At 38.3% G+C, this 16,322-nt stretch overlaps 2 protein-coding genes across 3 annotated transcripts; both read left to right on the forward strand.

Moving 5' to 3' along the window:
• Positions 1–249: 249 nt before the first annotated feature.
• Positions 250–6,984, forward strand: LOC133701133 (auxin response factor 1-like). Of its 2 annotated transcripts, XM_062124952.1 has the most exons (16): positions 265–399; positions 532–598; positions 1,188–1,223; positions 2,231–2,346; positions 2,510–2,605; positions 2,736–2,792; positions 2,895–3,047; positions 3,144–3,228; positions 3,845–3,935; positions 4,025–4,189; positions 4,727–4,846; positions 4,926–5,001; positions 5,136–5,301; positions 5,390–5,844; positions 6,089–6,279; positions 6,449–6,984. In XM_062124952.1, the coding sequence occupies exons 3-16, from the start codon at positions 1,190–1,192 to the stop codon at positions 6,624–6,626; spliced, it is 1,983 nt and encodes a 660-aa protein (XP_061980936.1). In that variant the 5' UTR covers positions 265–399; positions 532–598; positions 1,188–1,189; the 3' UTR covers positions 6,627–6,984. The 2 variants fall into 2 exon arrangements, with proteins under 2 accessions (XP_061980935.1, XP_061980936.1); XM_062124951.1 differs by lacking the exon at positions 532–598 and having other exon boundaries at positions 250–399.
• A 978-nt stretch (positions 6,985–7,962) lies between these two features.
• Positions 7,963–8,747, forward strand: LOC133701134 (uncharacterized). The gene has a single exon (XM_062124953.1). It carries the CDS (start codon positions 8,101–8,103, stop codon positions 8,584–8,586), a length of 486 nt encoding a protein of 161 aa, XP_061980937.1. The 5' UTR covers positions 7,963–8,100; the 3' UTR covers positions 8,587–8,747.
• The last annotated feature ends 7,575 nt before the right edge of the window (positions 8,748–16,322 follow it).

The following is a 16,322-nucleotide window of genomic DNA, read 5'->3' on the forward strand; positions in this document are numbered from 1 at the left end:
TACGAAATATATTTAAGAACATGTATGAATGATTGAGAAAAAAAATGAAATGGAATTAAATTAGAGATAATAAAAGTAAAAACAATAAAGAAAAGAGAGAGAGATTACTAAGAACAACAAAAAGAGGGGGTAGCAGACAAGAGAGCCAAAGACAAGTCGTGTCGGCTTGGACAAGACATTGACGATATAACACGCACTTACTGTGTATCTATCTGTACGTGTGTGTGTATATATATATATATATATATATATATATATATATATATATATATTTTATATGCTCCTCGATCCAATCGATTCATCTGAATTCTTCCAAATCTATCTTCAACTTCTTGTTTACCACTTTCTATTCTCGGATCCTTCTTGCCTACCCACAGCTTTCCCCTCCTCAAGAGCAAGGTACTGTGATTTCCATGTTTTCTTTTCTTTTCTTCTTTTTTACTGGGTTTTAGTTGCCGAGAAATTAATAGAGGGGTTTTAGTGAATTGTAAGTGAAGAAAGTAGGTGTTGTTATAACTTGTTTATCATCAGATCCCTGGTCAGTTCTATTGTACTTCCCCTCTTGTTTTCTCACAGTTCCTCTCTGTCCCAGCATCAGGTTTCTCTCTTTCTTTTTCTATTTTTTTTTTGTAATCAAGCTTTTTGTGTATGTTGGTAGATGGGTTTTTTGAATCATGCTGTTTTAGGTGTGATCGTGGATTCATTTTAATTTTCCTATAAGAATTTTTTTTTTCATTTTGTAGTGGCTAAAATATATGCTGTGCAAAAGTAAATGCGGATTTGGGTTGTGAAAAGTGTGGAGGGCATTTTAAAATCTTGAAAGATCCATGCTTTTTTTTGTAAAATTCGGAGTTAAAGTTGAAGAAAAAATAAATGCCAAGTCTTGTTGCTTCATTTAAGACAAAAAGAAGAGATAGATATATTTAGCACTGACAAATGGTTAGTAATTAAGTCAGACTTTGTCTCCTTTCAAGTAGGCAACACTGAATCAATCTGCATGATCAATAAGTGATAGTAAATGGAATATCTTTAAAGGGTTTGTTTTTGTTTGGTGAGATAAATGATTGCTACTAGTTTCTTTTATTCCCTTTCTGTTGTTGATGGAGCAGCTTTTATAGAAGGGTTTCTATAGATTGGTTTAGCTGCTCATTCAGGGTTTGTGTGGTTTTTTTTTATGGTATCTACAGCTATGAATCATACCTCCGGAGGAAACCCCCATCCAGGTTTGAGTTTTCTACAGTTTTGTTTTGTTATGGTTTCTATAATTTGTGTTTTTTTTTGTTTCCAAATTTGGGTTTACAAGACAGGATGCATACTGAGTTTCCCATTGGTGATGGAATTATTGTGACATCAGCTTGTGTCAACTATTTTTTAGTGTGGAATTCATGAATTTGCAATGGTTGCTTGATATTTACATTGACCTAACAACAATTTATGCTATCCATTTTCTCCCAACATCCTTGAATGAACTGAATTGAATTGCACATTTGTTTTGATGAAGGCTGGCAAATGACTTTGTTAAAGCTATGTTAACAAGATTTAGTGTCTTTATATAGGATTTAGTGGTACGATTCACCTCTTTAAATTTGACTCTTACATCTACCCCTCCCTCCCTCCCTCCCTCCCTCCCTCCCTCCCTCTCACAACTGGACAGTTTCAGACAATTAGGGTTGCTGACACTAGAATTTTAATTTGCCTGCCGCTGCACATGTGATGATTCTTATTTTGAATTTCAAATTCTTTGAAACTACTCGGTATTCTATTCACTGATTTTCCAGTTGCAGTTCAGCATAAATTTTTTTGTCAAATTGTAAATAATAACTTGAGGTTTTGCTGTTTTAAATTTAATATTTTACTGAACTTGTTAAATCTAAACCTGTACTGGGCTGATTGGAGGTGGGAACTATTGATTCAGATGTAATTGGCTAGATTTGTCTGATAACATCGGGCTAGGAGATGACAATTCATGCTTATCAATCCCATGCAATGTCAAATTTTTCCTGTAGGGCAAAGTTTTGCTTTGAAATGGTGGTTTTTTAATTGTGCCCTAGCAATGTGATCTTTTGTAACAGCCTATTTTACCTGCTCCTCGCTTCAATTCGTTTACCTATTTCACATGGCTAGCTATAATTTAACTTGCTCCTGATATCTGTGGTGTTGGCTTTCTTTTGTATGTCTTCTTTTTGTTTGTCACCTCAAGAAATTTAACCCGGTGACCTTCCATAAATAGGGGGATGCAATGATGCTTTGTACAAAGAACTATGGCATGCCTGTGCTGGACCTCTTGTCACTCTTCCTTGTGAAGGGGAGCGAGTTTATTATTTTCCTCAAGGTCACATGGAACAGGTATTCCCAAATAAAGTGCAGCTCAATGAATTTTGCACTATATCATGTTGCTTATTGTAAAATATTGTACTCATAGATATGTAGGTAAGTTCCTGTTTCCTATGTTCTATTGTATATTCTCTCTTGCAGTTTTCTTACAGAGTTTTCATATCTGTTTTGTTAGCTTGAAGCATCAATGCATCAGGGGATGGAGCAGCAAATGCCCTCATTTAACCTTCCATCTAAAATTCTGTGTAAAGTTGTTAATGTTCAGCGCAGGGTGAGTTGGCTGGTGAAAATCTAACATTTTATTTTGATGAATCCCAACATGGGTTCTTTTTAACATGGTGACAAAATCTGGATTATTTTCTGCATATTGGTTCATCCACTATTTTCACTATGGACTGTAGGCTGAACCCGAAACAGATGAAGTTTATGCCCAGATAACACTGCTTCCTGAACCAGATGTAAGCTCTCTATTTTTGTAGCAGACAAGGTTTCTGAGTGCATTTTTATTTTGTACTTTTTTTGCCTAATCTGCCATTGTCATCATTTCCTCTATGAATCAGCAAAGTGAGGTTACTAGTCCTGATCCTCCACTCCCAGAACCTGAAAGATGCACGGTCCATTCATTTTGCAAGACACTTACTGCTTCTGACACAAGCACTCATGGTGGTTTCTCTGTTCTTCGAAGGCATGCAGATGATTGTCTGCCTCCTTTGGTTAGCATCTAAATTTTATAATTTTGACATTCCTAATATGCATTGTAGGGCTACTTATGTGCCTTTTGAGTTTATGCCATTCTCTATTTCATTCAGGATATGTCTCAGCAGCCACCTTGGCAGGAATTGGTTGCAACTGATCTACATGGCAATGAGTGGCATTTTCGACACATTTTTCGAGGTTAGAAGTAGTTGCTATTGCTTGATATGAAACCTTGTAGATACAGTTGGCAACTTGTTCATGGCATGTCTCAGAAGGTTTTTGTCCTCCGTTTGGCATTTTGTTTATGTAGAATTTGTATATACATGTATGGAGTTGTGGTTTGCGTCCCTACTTTTGAGCCTTTTGTTGTGAGCATCTGAGAACCATTGATGCTGTAGCCTGATCTGATCCAACAGAGAGCACCTGTTGGTGGGATCATATGGAGGCTTTGTTTTTGTTGCTGTTCATAACACATAAACGACCTTCCACTATTGTCCATCACAGCAAGCAATTTGGCAATTAATTCCCATGCCAGTTTTTCAGAGAAAGTGGGCCTAAGGTTTTTGAAAGGGTTTTCCTCTTCCTTCCCTTACCTTTCCCTTGCATCATGCAGATTTATGTGAAGGAAAAGGATTTTAGGGAAAGAGAAACCATGATATGGTATAAATCATCTGCTTTCTCCACATTTTTTATCATTTGTTATATGTGGGATTTGATGTCAGCTACTTTTCCTCATCACATGGTATCCTAGCACAAAGTACGAACAATATTCTGTATTAACCCTTAAAATGCTGATTAAAAGATCATTTTGCAGGTCAACCAAGGCGTCACCTGCTCACAACAGGGTGGAGTGTCTTTGTTAGCTCAAAAAAGTTAGTTGCGGGTGATGCATTCATCTTCCTAAGGTAAGTATATTGTCCATGGTGGTTTTTTTTTTGCAGTGATTTTCTTGCTAAACAGAATTGTCAATGATTAATTGAAATACTCCCTGCAGGGGAGAAAATGGCGAGCTTTGTGTGGGAGTAAGGAGGCTCATGAGGCAACAGACAAATATGCCATCTTCTGTTATATCTAGCCAAAGCATGCATCTAGGGGTTCTTGCTACTGCTTCTCATGCCATTACGACTGGAACCCTTTTTTCTGTCTTCTACAAGCCAAGGTTTTTGTGCACTTAGTTGTATTAAACCAACTACTTTGTAGATCATCCATCCAATTTTCTTGCTTTCTTTTTGTTTTGAAGTCATTTGTAATTTGTAGTTACCTGAGCAACATTCAGAACTTTGCATGATAATGTGCCTAATGGTTCGTGTAGAACCTTTAATTGTCAGTACTTTGTAATTGCCAGCTACCTTCAGAAGGGAGAATCTTATTTTAACATGACTGTTGCATTAATGTGATATTGAGGAGAAATGTGAAACTGATGTTTATGTTTCTACTGTTATTTAGCAACCTCTGATTATAAGGTCTTTTCCTGGATGTTTCAACTAATACTCAAATTGTACATTTTCCCTTAATTCCCGCTTTCCAATCAGTAACTTTTGTCAGTCCATTTTTGGGCTGCTTGCAGTAGTTTAGGATAAGTATGACGGTATAGTTTCTCATTTATGCAATTCTTGTGTTGCTTTCTGAGATTCTTGCATGGATATTTCTTCTGAATAAAGTCTTTTATTTATTTATTTATTTATTTTGTTTTCAGAACAAGTAGGTCTGAGTTCATTGTAAATCTTAACAAGTATATTGAAGCTCAAAACCACAAGCTTTCTGTAGGGATGAGGTTTAAGATGAGATTTGAGGGTGAGGAAGTTCCTGAACGAAGGTATGTCCTACTCTAAATTAAAACTTGGTTCAAGAATTTGATGACATCTTTTAAATCATGATGGTCCATTATGCTACAGGTTTAGTGGCACCATTGTTGGCGTTGGAGATAATATATCATCGGGATGGGCTGATTCTGAGTGGAGATCATTAAAGGTTGTTTGGTTAATAGTTTATTAATTATGGATTCTGATATTGAGTGCCACTTTTTTTTTTCTAATTAATTTTCCAATTTCCAATGCCGAAGTATACTTGTCTTTGCTCATGACTGGTATCATATTGTCTGCCAGGTCCATTGGGATGAACCTTCTTCCATCTTGCGTCCAGAGAGAGTATCACCATGGGATTTGGAACCTCTTGTTGCAACTACTCCTTCGAACTCCCAACCTATGCAGAGGAACAAGCGGCCACGGCCATCTGTCTTGCCCTCACCAACAGCTGATCTTTCTGCACTTGGTTTGTCCACATCCCAATTCATATTTCCTCATTCCATCTGCTTGTGTTGACATGTTATGATAAACTTCCTGTTACCCTTGTGCGTTAGGTATGTGGAAACCTTCGGTTGAGTCTTCAGCTTTCTCATATGGTGAATCACAACGTGGACGAGACCCTTATCCATCACCCAATTTCTCTACCACTGCAAAGGCCAACTCTCTTAGCTTCTGTGGCAATAGTCAAGTGACCAGTGTTTCGCCGAATTCAATGTATCGGCCTAACCAATTGGAAAGCGTCACAGATTCTTTTGCTCCAGTTGTAAACAAAGATTTGGGAGAAAGGAGACAGGGCACTGGGATTGGCTACAGACTTTTTGGGATTCAACTTATTGACAATTTCAATGCAGAAGGAACTTCACCAGTGGTTACTGTGTCTGGAACAGTGGGCAATGATCGCCCGGTTGTGTCTTTAGAGGCCGAGTCTGATCAGCATTCTGAGCCTGAGAAATCATGTCTGAGATCTCATCAGGAGTTGCAAAGTAGGCAAATCAGGAGCTGCACAAAGGTAAATCCCTTCGATCTTTTTATTGTCAACTAGAATGCTATGCACACTATCTTTTAGTTTTGCTGCCCCACCTCTGTGGAAAAACAATTAGCAATTGTCTTAGATTTTCTCCATGAGACAATCCTTACTGCAAACTGAAGTGTGGCATTGGATGGATAGCGTGGATATGGAGTATGATACTTATACTGTATGCTGGTTGTGCAACTCTAGCTATGAATATTTGATGATTTATGTATCTTTCCAGGTTCACATGCAAGGCGTTGCTGTTGGAAGAGCTGTTGATTTGACACAGTTTGAACGCTATGAAGACCTGCTGAGGAAGCTGGAGGAGATGTTTGATATTGAAGGTGAGCTCAGTGGATCCACGAAGAAATGGCAGGTTGTGTATACTGATAATGAAGATGACATGATGAAGGTTGGGGATGATCCATGGCAGTAAGTTCATTTCACTCATTCTTACATTCTCAAGTTTTCATCCTTTACAATAATTAAAATCATTGTCCTTGAACACGTAAGATGTTTCAGATTTTTTGTATTAACCATGCTTAAAAATTAGAGAGAATCGTATTGCGTTGTTGATGACTAATTTGCTATTTGATTGCAGTGAGTTCTGCAGCATGGTGAAGAAGATTTTTATCTATGCATCTGAAGAAGTCAAGAGGCTGTCACCCAAGATTAAACTTTCAGGTGATGAAGAGATCAAAGGAGATGGTGCCAATGCTAATGCCGATGCATCTGTTAACACAGAGGACCGCTCATCTGTGGTTGGGCCTGGATGCTGATATGCCAATATGCATGTGTTTTGCCATAAATGGCTGCAGTGGAAATATATAAAGGAATGATGAAGAGAACAGTTAAGGCTATGTTTATTGCAGGGTTACAAGGAATGACCAGTACAGCTTCTGGACACGCAATGCTAATATTATGTCGAGATAGTGGATGACTGTTTATCAATCCTGTAATTTGTAGAGAATGAGACTGTCATTATGAATAGGTATTGGGTTTTGTTTATCATTTTGTTTTGTGAATTATATCATATAGTGCTTGCTTGTTTGGATTCAAAGCAGCTAAAAAGTTGTCCATTCCACCTCTTGTTCTCAACAGATGAAAGAATGGGAAATGTGCTATCTTGTTTTTTCAGTTTCCTGAGTTGTGTTTTGGTTTACACTGGCTTTTGTGTATAAATACATATAGCCTTCTCATATCTTGCTTTGCGGTGCATGTCTGTCGTTTTAGTTCTCTTTGGAAGAAGCTCATAGTGATTATTTTTGAATGATGCTGCTTGTCAGGCGATTATACAAGTTCCAGTTTATATCAAATCAGAAGCTGCACCATCCAAAAGCAATTAAAAACCTTTATATGTTGTGCATAGTGCAATTCTTTACTTTTTAATTAGGTCCTCAATATAAAGCTGGCATTCATCTTCCCTAGGAAGTCAAAAGAGGAGAAAGTATTTATGATGTGCTGATGATTCCTCCAAGTGGTTGAATGGAGCGTGTTTTATGCGTGGCCTGTGTATGATATCACTTTAAATCTTGCCAGTTTCTTCGGATAGACCACCACCAGAAGGTAATTTCTTGTAGTTTTGACGTGACAAAGGTGGCGGATTTCTGAGGCTCACAAGCAGCTTGCAAGAGAAACCATATGCAATGCTGCAAGATGCCATTCCATAGATTTTTATCTTCATTACGGAATCATGTAGTCTCTACCTTTATTTGTGAAATGTTCGTTAATCGAGTGTGACCGATTTTCATGAATCCTCAACTTCATTTGAGTTCTACCATGATTCTCTAGACACTTGTGGGCAGAGACCAACTGCTTAGATCCGGGGATGAGTCAAAGATTCGATGGTAGAGTGAGAGTGCTAAAAATCCCAGTTCCATGATCCACCGCAGCTGAAACAACCAGTTAATAAAAAATAGCGAAAAGAAAAAGAAGAATCATAGCAAAAACTACGTGGAAACGAAAGCAATAGTTGTCCAAGATTGGCCTAGCCCACGCGCTCCACCACGTTCTTTTCAGAAACATGAGGTGGGGCTAGGAGTGGATGAGCAACGGTCGTTAGATTTGAAAATTTTAAGCAAAGTCGAATATATCTACTTTAAAAAACGTCATAGAATGCGTTTCTTTGTAATAATCTTTTAGCCAAAGACGCTCTCTCTAGCTTTAGCTACCACTTTCTCTCAAAGAATAATTAAAGCTCTCCTCCATTTCCCATAAAAATTGCAGAGTAGAGAGTAGAGACACCACCAGGATATGATAAAAGCAGCGAAGAAGCTCAAGAAGTTCTGGCCAAGAAAGAAGAAGAGGAAGAAGACCCTTCAATATCATGAACCCTATTACCACCATCCACCCTCATCATGTCATTGTTGCTGCTCTTACCCTACCGCACCAACTCAACCCTCAGCTCCGCCATTGCCACCATGGCTCGAGCCTGAACTGACCTACGAGGCCGTTTCTGCACCTGGGCTGCAGTCCTTACCTGAGCTGGCCCATTCAAGTCAAATCCAAGTTCCATCACAAGAAATTGTTATGGAAACAACTCCCATTTATCCAACATTGCCGTCATATCAGCAATATCTGGTTCCAAATCCTGTTTATGGAGTGCCTGTTGAGCAGAAGCCAAGAAGAGAGAAGTCAACTGGGTTTTTCGGATGTTTTGTCGACTTCTGTGCCAATCTAATCAGTTGCTTCTGTCCATGTTTTCGCATTCAGGAAAAAAGTGAGTTCTTAGTGGCTTGAAGCCCGTAAAAGATCCATCCATATACACGCAATTTTCTTAAATTTTTTTTTCACATTTCAAGATCTAGTGGATGCTGTTGTAATTAGATTTTAAAGCTACTGAAATAACATTTGTAATGCAATCTGCCGTTATTATTATTATTATTATTATTATCATCATCTCTGTAGCCGTTTGAGAATCACTAAGTTGAAAATCACAGTTCCTTGTTATTTTCAGAAGCTACAATTTGTAGCTTTTCAACAGCCCAGATGGACATTGAATAAAATGAACTTATATATGGTTGTGGGACATTCAAATTTCTTTTGTAAAATTGAGGATACCTCCATTAACAAATCAACAGAGGGACAGAACGAAGAGACAACAGGCCAAAGCAGTAGTACAGGTGAGAGGATCATGGAAATCATTAAACGACAACACAAACTTGTTGCTCGCATCGTGATCGATGTAGATTCTTCCTCTCCAGATCCCCGACCAGTCTTGACTGAAAAGCTTTCAGGCCCCTGTGCGAACAAGTTACACTAGCAGTGCGAACAAGTTATACTAGCAACTTGCTGTGTCATGTCCGTTAAAGAAAAGAATCATGGCATCAGGCTTAATCACACCAATACCTTTTCACATTTTCATCAATGATTTAGCATCCAGTCATTTCTATCACATGATCCATGAGCTCACAGCAAGATTGCGAAGGACAGACTTGCAACAAAACTGCCGATTGACTACATATATTGCACGTGTATTGTGCTACATACAATAAATAAATAAAGGGTTGAGGAGTAGCCACCAAAGGCTCATCAAGACATGAGCTACAGCTTGGTTGTTTCATTTCTTCTTTTCTTTCTTCCAGAGGCATTCTTGCAATCACACTTTCAGATGCACTGGGAGCACGGCACCTTCAAGAAGCATGTGCGTTGAAAATATTACAGATTCAGCCATCTTCATCCTCCTCTTTACAGAGAGCTTTCCACATGCATCCACTGGAGAATGATTTGCATTCATAACAAAAGAGATCTTCTCCTGGCTAAAGAAATTGGCTCCCTGGGAAGAACTACTCCTTCCTCCCATTTTTTTCCCTTCAGTTTACACCGCAGATAGCAAAACAAGAATCTTCCACTACAAGTATAATGACGCTGCAAACACGATGTCTCTCTTGATTTTAGAAACAGCTTCTTCAAATTTGGCCTCTAGCTCTGTTCCACCACTGGACTTTGCTGCTTCTATAAGCTGTTGAAGAACTTCCTCCAGTCTCCTAGGTAGAATTTGAGAATTCCTTCTCTTCTACTTATTGTATTTCTTCTCAATAATTCTATACATGCACGCACCATATATGTATACAGTCTGTTACAACTACAACTACAGACTGTCATGACAGTTGTTATAACTAACAACCTGTCATGGCAGTTAATATAACTGCAGCTAAGACAATTAGAGTTGTTTACAATACAGTTAGAGTTGTTTACAATGAGAAGAAGAGATAATTAATAGAAATCCTGACGTAACAAGTTCTTCAGCTCTTCTTCTCAGCTAACTCTCACGTAATCAATTCTTCTACTGTTGGTTTATCATCCCCCGCAAGTAAAAGGGTCTGGGAACAAGGCACAACTGTGTTTTGAGAAATAAGAACCTTGAGCTTGTGAGATGTTTAGTCAAAAGATTTGCTTGCTGTTCTTCAGTGGGATCAAAGTGTATCCCTCTGAGAACTTGATCACAGATGAAGTGTAGATTAATTTTTATATGTTTTGTTCGAGCATGAAATACAGAAATCTTGGCCATATGATAGGCACTGATATTGTCATACCATGGTATAGGAACAACAGGGGTAGGAACACATAGTTCTTGCAGCAAGGCTTGGATCAAGATAATTTCTGCAGTAGCTTGGCAAGACCCTATACTCCGATTCTGCATTGTTGCGAGATACTAGTTTTTGCTTGGTAGAGGACTAATAAATTAGATTACCCCTAAATAAATGAAATAGCCACTTGCACTTCGTTGATCATCAGGTTAAGCACCCCAATCAGCATTTGTGAAACCTTCCATTGTCAATAGATTTGATCAATTTAAAGGAAGCCATCACGCATAGTTCCATGCAGGTATCAAAGGATTCTTTTGACAGAGAGCCAATGCGCTGAAGTTGGTTGTTGCATAAACTGACATGTTTTATTAATAGCGAAAGCTATGTCATGCCTTGTAATTGTAAGATATTGAAGTGCTCCCACAACATTGCGATAATGAGAAGCATCTTCTATAGGCTCACCATTAAATTTAGATAAATTCTATCTAACAGCCCTAGGAGTTTTGACGGGTTTTGTATCAAACATCGTTGTTCTGTGCAGTAAATCAGAGACATTTGGTTTGGCTGAAATGTATAGAACCCTCATGGTAAGAAACTTCAATACCTAGGAAATAGGACAGCCTCCCCAAATCTTGCAATGCAAACACAGAATTCAGTTTAGCAACAAGTGAAGCAACCTGCATAGGTGAGCTGCCTGTGATGAGGATATCATCTACATAGATGAGAACAATCAAAGTTGTAGATTCACTAAAGCATAGAAACATAGAGCTGACAGTCTTGGAGTTGCTGAACCCCCACTATAAAAGAGCAGAACTGAGTCGTTGAAACCAAGCTCTTGGTGCTTGTCAAGAGCTTGGTTTCAAGCCATATAAAACTTTCCTCAATCGACAAATGTTGGTAGGAAACTTGGTGTCCACGTAGCCAGGAGGTTGAGACATGTAGACTTGTTCCTTGAGCTCACCATTTAGGAAAGCATTGCGTACATCAAGCTGTCGTACTTCCCAATTAAAACTAAGAGTAATGGTTAGTATAATGCGGATAGTTACAACTTTGTTTACTAGGCTAAATGTCTCGAAATAATCAAGGCCAAGTGTTGATGATATCCTTTTACCACAAGTCTAGCTTTATACCTGTCAATACTCCCATCTGGCTTGTGCTTTAATTTGTATACCCACTTGCAGCCTATGATATTGACATCAGAAGGCTTGGCAACAAGATCCCAGGTGTGATTTCGATAAAGAGCTGCAATCTCTTGATCCATTGCTTGAGTCCAATGTGGATCTTTTAGAGCTTAACTGAGTGTATATGATTCTATTATCTTCACAGCAGTTAGATCAAGAATGAACTTCTTTTTAGTGATACCACTCATCAACCTTGTTATCATGCTTGAAGCTGGACTTGACTCAGGGGTCTGATTAGTATGAATAGACTTAGGAGAAGAAGGAGAGATTGAGGAGGTTGCAGACTCACTCAAAGAAAGAGAATCTATATTTGTGGGAATGACATCAGTGGGCATTAAGGTAGGTTTATTAATAGGGCAGTGAGGCAAACAACTAGGGGGGAGTGGTATTGCAGGAGGTAAACTGGCGGAGGAAGCGTCATCAGTCTAAGGTAGATGAAGGTTTTTGTTGAAAGGGAATTGTGTTTCATCAAAAACAATATGAGATGTAACATAGACTCGTCCAGTGAGATAATCAAGGCACAAATAACCTTTGTTGCTGAGGTTATAACCAAGAAATATACATTGAATCGATCAATATTGTAGTTTATGGTTGTTATAAGGGCGAATGAAAGGATAACATAGGCAATCAAATACTCTAAGGGAATTGTAATCAGGAATTTTCTAAAAAAAAGTTAGATAAGATGAATCATTGTTAAGTACCTTTCTTGGCATTCTATTAATGAGGAATGTTGCTGATTGAAATGCACACTGCCAGAACTTCATTGGCAAAAAAGCATGAGCTAGCAAAGCCAATCCAGTCTCTACAACATGTCTATGCTTCCTCTAAACTCCCTCATTCTGAGCTGAATTATAAAGGCATGAACTTACTCCCATTATCAGACTGCATATATTTGATAGTCATCAAATTGATTCTCTATTTGAAGTTTGAATTGTTTAAACATTGGAAGAGCTTGGTCCTCTATGTGTAGAGGATAAAACCACGTGTATCGTGAGAAATCATCTAAGAACAGGATAAAGTACTTAGCACCAGATGTGGATTTGACTGAGGCAAGCCCCCAAATATCCATATGAATCAGTTCTAATGGTTTAGAGGCACGAGAGGAGGAGAGACGAGTGGGCAATCTGTGACTCTTTGCAAGTTAACAGGAGGAATGTATAGTGGAGCAACTAGCAGCTTTATTCTTTTCATAGGAAACATTATAGCTTTGTAATATTTGGACTACAACATAAGTGGCATCATGACCTGGTTTATGATGCCATATGTCCATTATATTATAAGTGGTTCTGGAGCTTGGAGAATGAAAAACAGAGAAATCTTTAATGCCAACATATGCCATTTTCTTGTTGTTCAGTGCTGGAAACTTGTAAGTCCATTCTCAAGTCTGCCTCGTGCCAGTATCTTCTTCATATGCAGATCATTCACAAAGAAACTATTAGATCGAAATTCAATCAAAGCATTTTATCTGAGCAGAACTTGGCAACACTTATCAAGTTTGCTGAGATGAATGGAACATGAAACACCTTTTTGAGTTGAAATGATCGTGAGTTAGAGACTAGACGATGGGAACCAGTGTTGGAAATGGATATATGCTTACCATTACCAACTGTGACCTTATCTATCCCTGTGTATGGAGTAGAGTTGGTTAGCTTCTTCACATTCCGAGTCAGGTGTTGACTTGCTTCAGAATCAAGGTACCAATTGCCATCTGCAAGATTATTAGAGGAGGCAACCATAACAGGTATATTGTTTTGATTTCTGATATTTATATTCAAAGAGTTAGTACCACTGTTTGAAGAGTTTTGATAGGAAATATCAAATCTGTGATAGCAGCTATATATTGTATGGCTAAATTTGCCACATAACTGACATTGTGGCTTCTATGATCTGATTGAATTATGTTTTCCATTCTGTGTATATCTACCCCCATGACCACGACCTTTTGTAGTTGTAATTGCTGGCATTTGGAGTGTAGCTTGTGTAGTTGTGCCCTCTACTACCATTAAATTTCCTTCCATCACCCATGTTATTAGAGGAAGAGGTATAATTGGTTGTCATTACGAAAATTTGATCTGCTGAGCTTTGTTGCTCAAGTCAATTTTCAAATGCTAAAAGCATACTGTGAATAGCTTCAACTGAGATTTTATCATCTCTAATGTTGATAGCAGTTACTACTACATTATAGTCAGAACCGAGTCCTCCGAGTAAATTCATGACTTGATCTTGTTCGAATACAGGTTCTCCAATGGTTGCTAGACTGTCTGCAGCTCCTTTCACCTTCATGATGTAGTCTATCATAGACAGAGATCCTTTCTTTGTGGATTGCAGTTCAAGCCTTAGTTATATTATTCTGGCTCTTGAAGAAGAAGAGAAGGTCCTCTTTAATGCATTCCAAGCAGACTGAGAAGTAGTGTGTCCAATGATTTGTGCCATGATAGTTGGTGTGAGAGATGAGTAGATCCAGCTGAGGATTGTGCGATCTTGTCTCCTCCAAGCAATGAAGGCTGGATTGATTACACCTGCACTTAATTCCTTTTCTGGACAGACAGAGGTACCATCTATGAAGTCTTCAAAACCATTAGCAAAAACAATATTATCAATTTGAGATTTCCACAAAACATAATTGTTTTGATCAAGTTTTACTAATAATGCATGGTTGAGCTGCTGATAAGATGAAGTGAGTGTCATTGTTGTGGTTTGCTCAGATCCAAAAGGACTGGAGGTTGAGGAGGACTGACTTGAAGTAGAAGTCATGGCTGGATCGAAGAAAGGAAAGAAGTTTCTCTTTGAAGCTCTGATACCAAGATAGAATTTGAAAATTCCTTCTTTTCTACTTATTGTATTTGTTCTCAATGATTCTATACATGCACTCACCATGTATATATACAGTCTGTTACAATTACAAGCTGTCATAACAGTTGTCATAACTAACAGCCTGTCATTATAGTTAATATAACTGCAGCTAAGACAGTTAGAGTTGGTTACAATACAATTAGAGTTAGTTACAATGAGAAGAAGAGATAATTAACAAGAAATCCTGACATAACAAGTTCTTCTTCAGCTCTTCTTCTCAGCTAACTATGAGCTAACTCTCACGTAATCAATTCTTCTTCTACCGTTGGTTTATCACTCCTAATTGCCCTGATCAAGCTGCCCTCAAAAACCTGTGTAATTTCCATTGATGTCATAGAACTTGGATCCTTTTGCCCGAGCATGCATAGCCTCCATGATATCAGGCCGAAATGAACTCACGAAATCCTCCACATCAATTTGAACCTGTCATTTCGTTTACAAAAGAAGGAAAAGAAATGGAACACTCCATTAAGTGACAATGAGGAAATCAGTTTTCCTCAATCCAAAATCTGTACAGCGTCCTACAGGTGAATCTGTGACCAATTCTAAGCCCAAGAACGTGACTAAAAGTAGGATATCACTAATGAAGACAAACCATCCTTTCTGAGCATTTTTCTTTGAAATTTAAAGTTTTGAATCACCAGTAGTTCATTTTAAAGAGATAATGGTAATGTTCTAAAACACAGCAGTCACAAAATTTATCTATATAAAACATGACTTCAGATTTATCATGATATCCATATTACATACAAAGCACAAGGATCAAGAAAACAAAACCCCTGCCATGAAAAGATTCCATATTTACCTTGCATTCAAGCTGAAGTTTGACACGTGCATAGAGATCAATAAAAGTTGTAGGTAATATAATCACTTTATTAGCAGAAAGGCAAGTCGCACATATTCAATACTTAGCTGTGTCCTATGAAGGATGACAGGTTGTGCTGCCTGTTTTCTTCATCAAATATCGGCTGCTGGAAATTATTTTTCGAGTTACTAATTATTAACTTGTATATATAAACCAAAAGGTGATTAACATTAACCTCATCCTGTACTCAATTATTGTTGGACTAGACTTCTTTTTCTTTCTTCTTTTGTTATATGTTCTAACCAATACAATGACGAGGAACGAAAGGATGATTACTGCTCCGGCCCTGCTGCTTCCCCGGCTTCAGCATTTATGGTATCGTTCAGGAGACATTGCCGGCGAAATGTGGTAGTGATCAACGAATTAGAGAGCAGAGCATCCATAGAAACTCCTTGCAGGGGATTATTGTTCGTAGATGATAGCATAGAACACATCTCTTATGCGAATAATCTGACTCTCAAATTTGATTCTGACTTGTGGGGGACAGCATAACGTTGGGGTAGATTTACTTGGGATGATACAATCTCACCAACAGAGGTTTCGGCCGTCCTCTTGGCTGGGAAGAGAATCGTTGTGCTCCAGAATGAACCTGGACGATCACATCAAGGGGCAACAGATTCTGTGACAGAAGGTTGGAATGAACATGATCATCAGGGCATGCATGATTATGACACATGGATTATTGAAGGTATCTATCCTCTTCCTCTTCTTTCTTTGCTGGCATGAATCTAAGGATCATGGAATACAACACTCATTATCTACAGAGCACCAGCTAATTTGGCGGGAGATAGACAGTTCGTTACACGACAGGGAGTGTGCAGGCGCACTAACGGGAGGACTGGTTGCGCCCACCTTCTTAATAGTTGTAGCATGTTTTCAAATCCCTCAGATGCAAAGCATTGAGTTTGAACCTCACTTGGCGAGACTTCACCGTGTTTACTTACTTTTCTTCGGAGTTGCTTAACATTAGTAACATAATTATTTCATATGCATAGGAAACATTTAATTTATTGTTATCAGAAGATCACTGTATTATTGTTTGAACAA

The sequence above is a fragment of the Populus nigra genome, chromosome 8 (assembly GCF_951802175.1).
Source record: "Populus nigra chromosome 8, ddPopNigr1.1, whole genome shotgun sequence".
NCBI lineage: Eukaryota > Viridiplantae > Streptophyta > Magnoliopsida > Malpighiales > Salicaceae > Populus > Populus nigra.

What these genes read in the sequence shown, in the direction of transcription:
- LOC133701133 (XM_062124951.1), top strand. Translation starts at nt 1,190, where the DNA reads ATGAATCATACCTCCGGAGGAAACCCCCATCCAG. An exon ending in GATGCATTCATCTTCCTAAG is followed by an intron (nt 3,936 to 4,024) that starts GTAAGTATATTG and finishes TACTCCCTGCAG; the next exon opens with GGGAGAAAATGGCGAGCTTT. An exon ending in GAGGAAGTTCCTGAACGAAG is followed by an intron (nt 4,847 to 4,925) that starts GTATGTCCTACT and finishes ATTATGCTACAG; the next exon opens with GTTTAGTGGCACCATTGTTG.
- LOC133701134 (XM_062124953.1), top strand. Translation starts at nt 8,101, where the DNA reads ATGATAAAAGCAGCGAAGAAGCTCAAGAAGTTCTGGCCAAGAAAGAAG.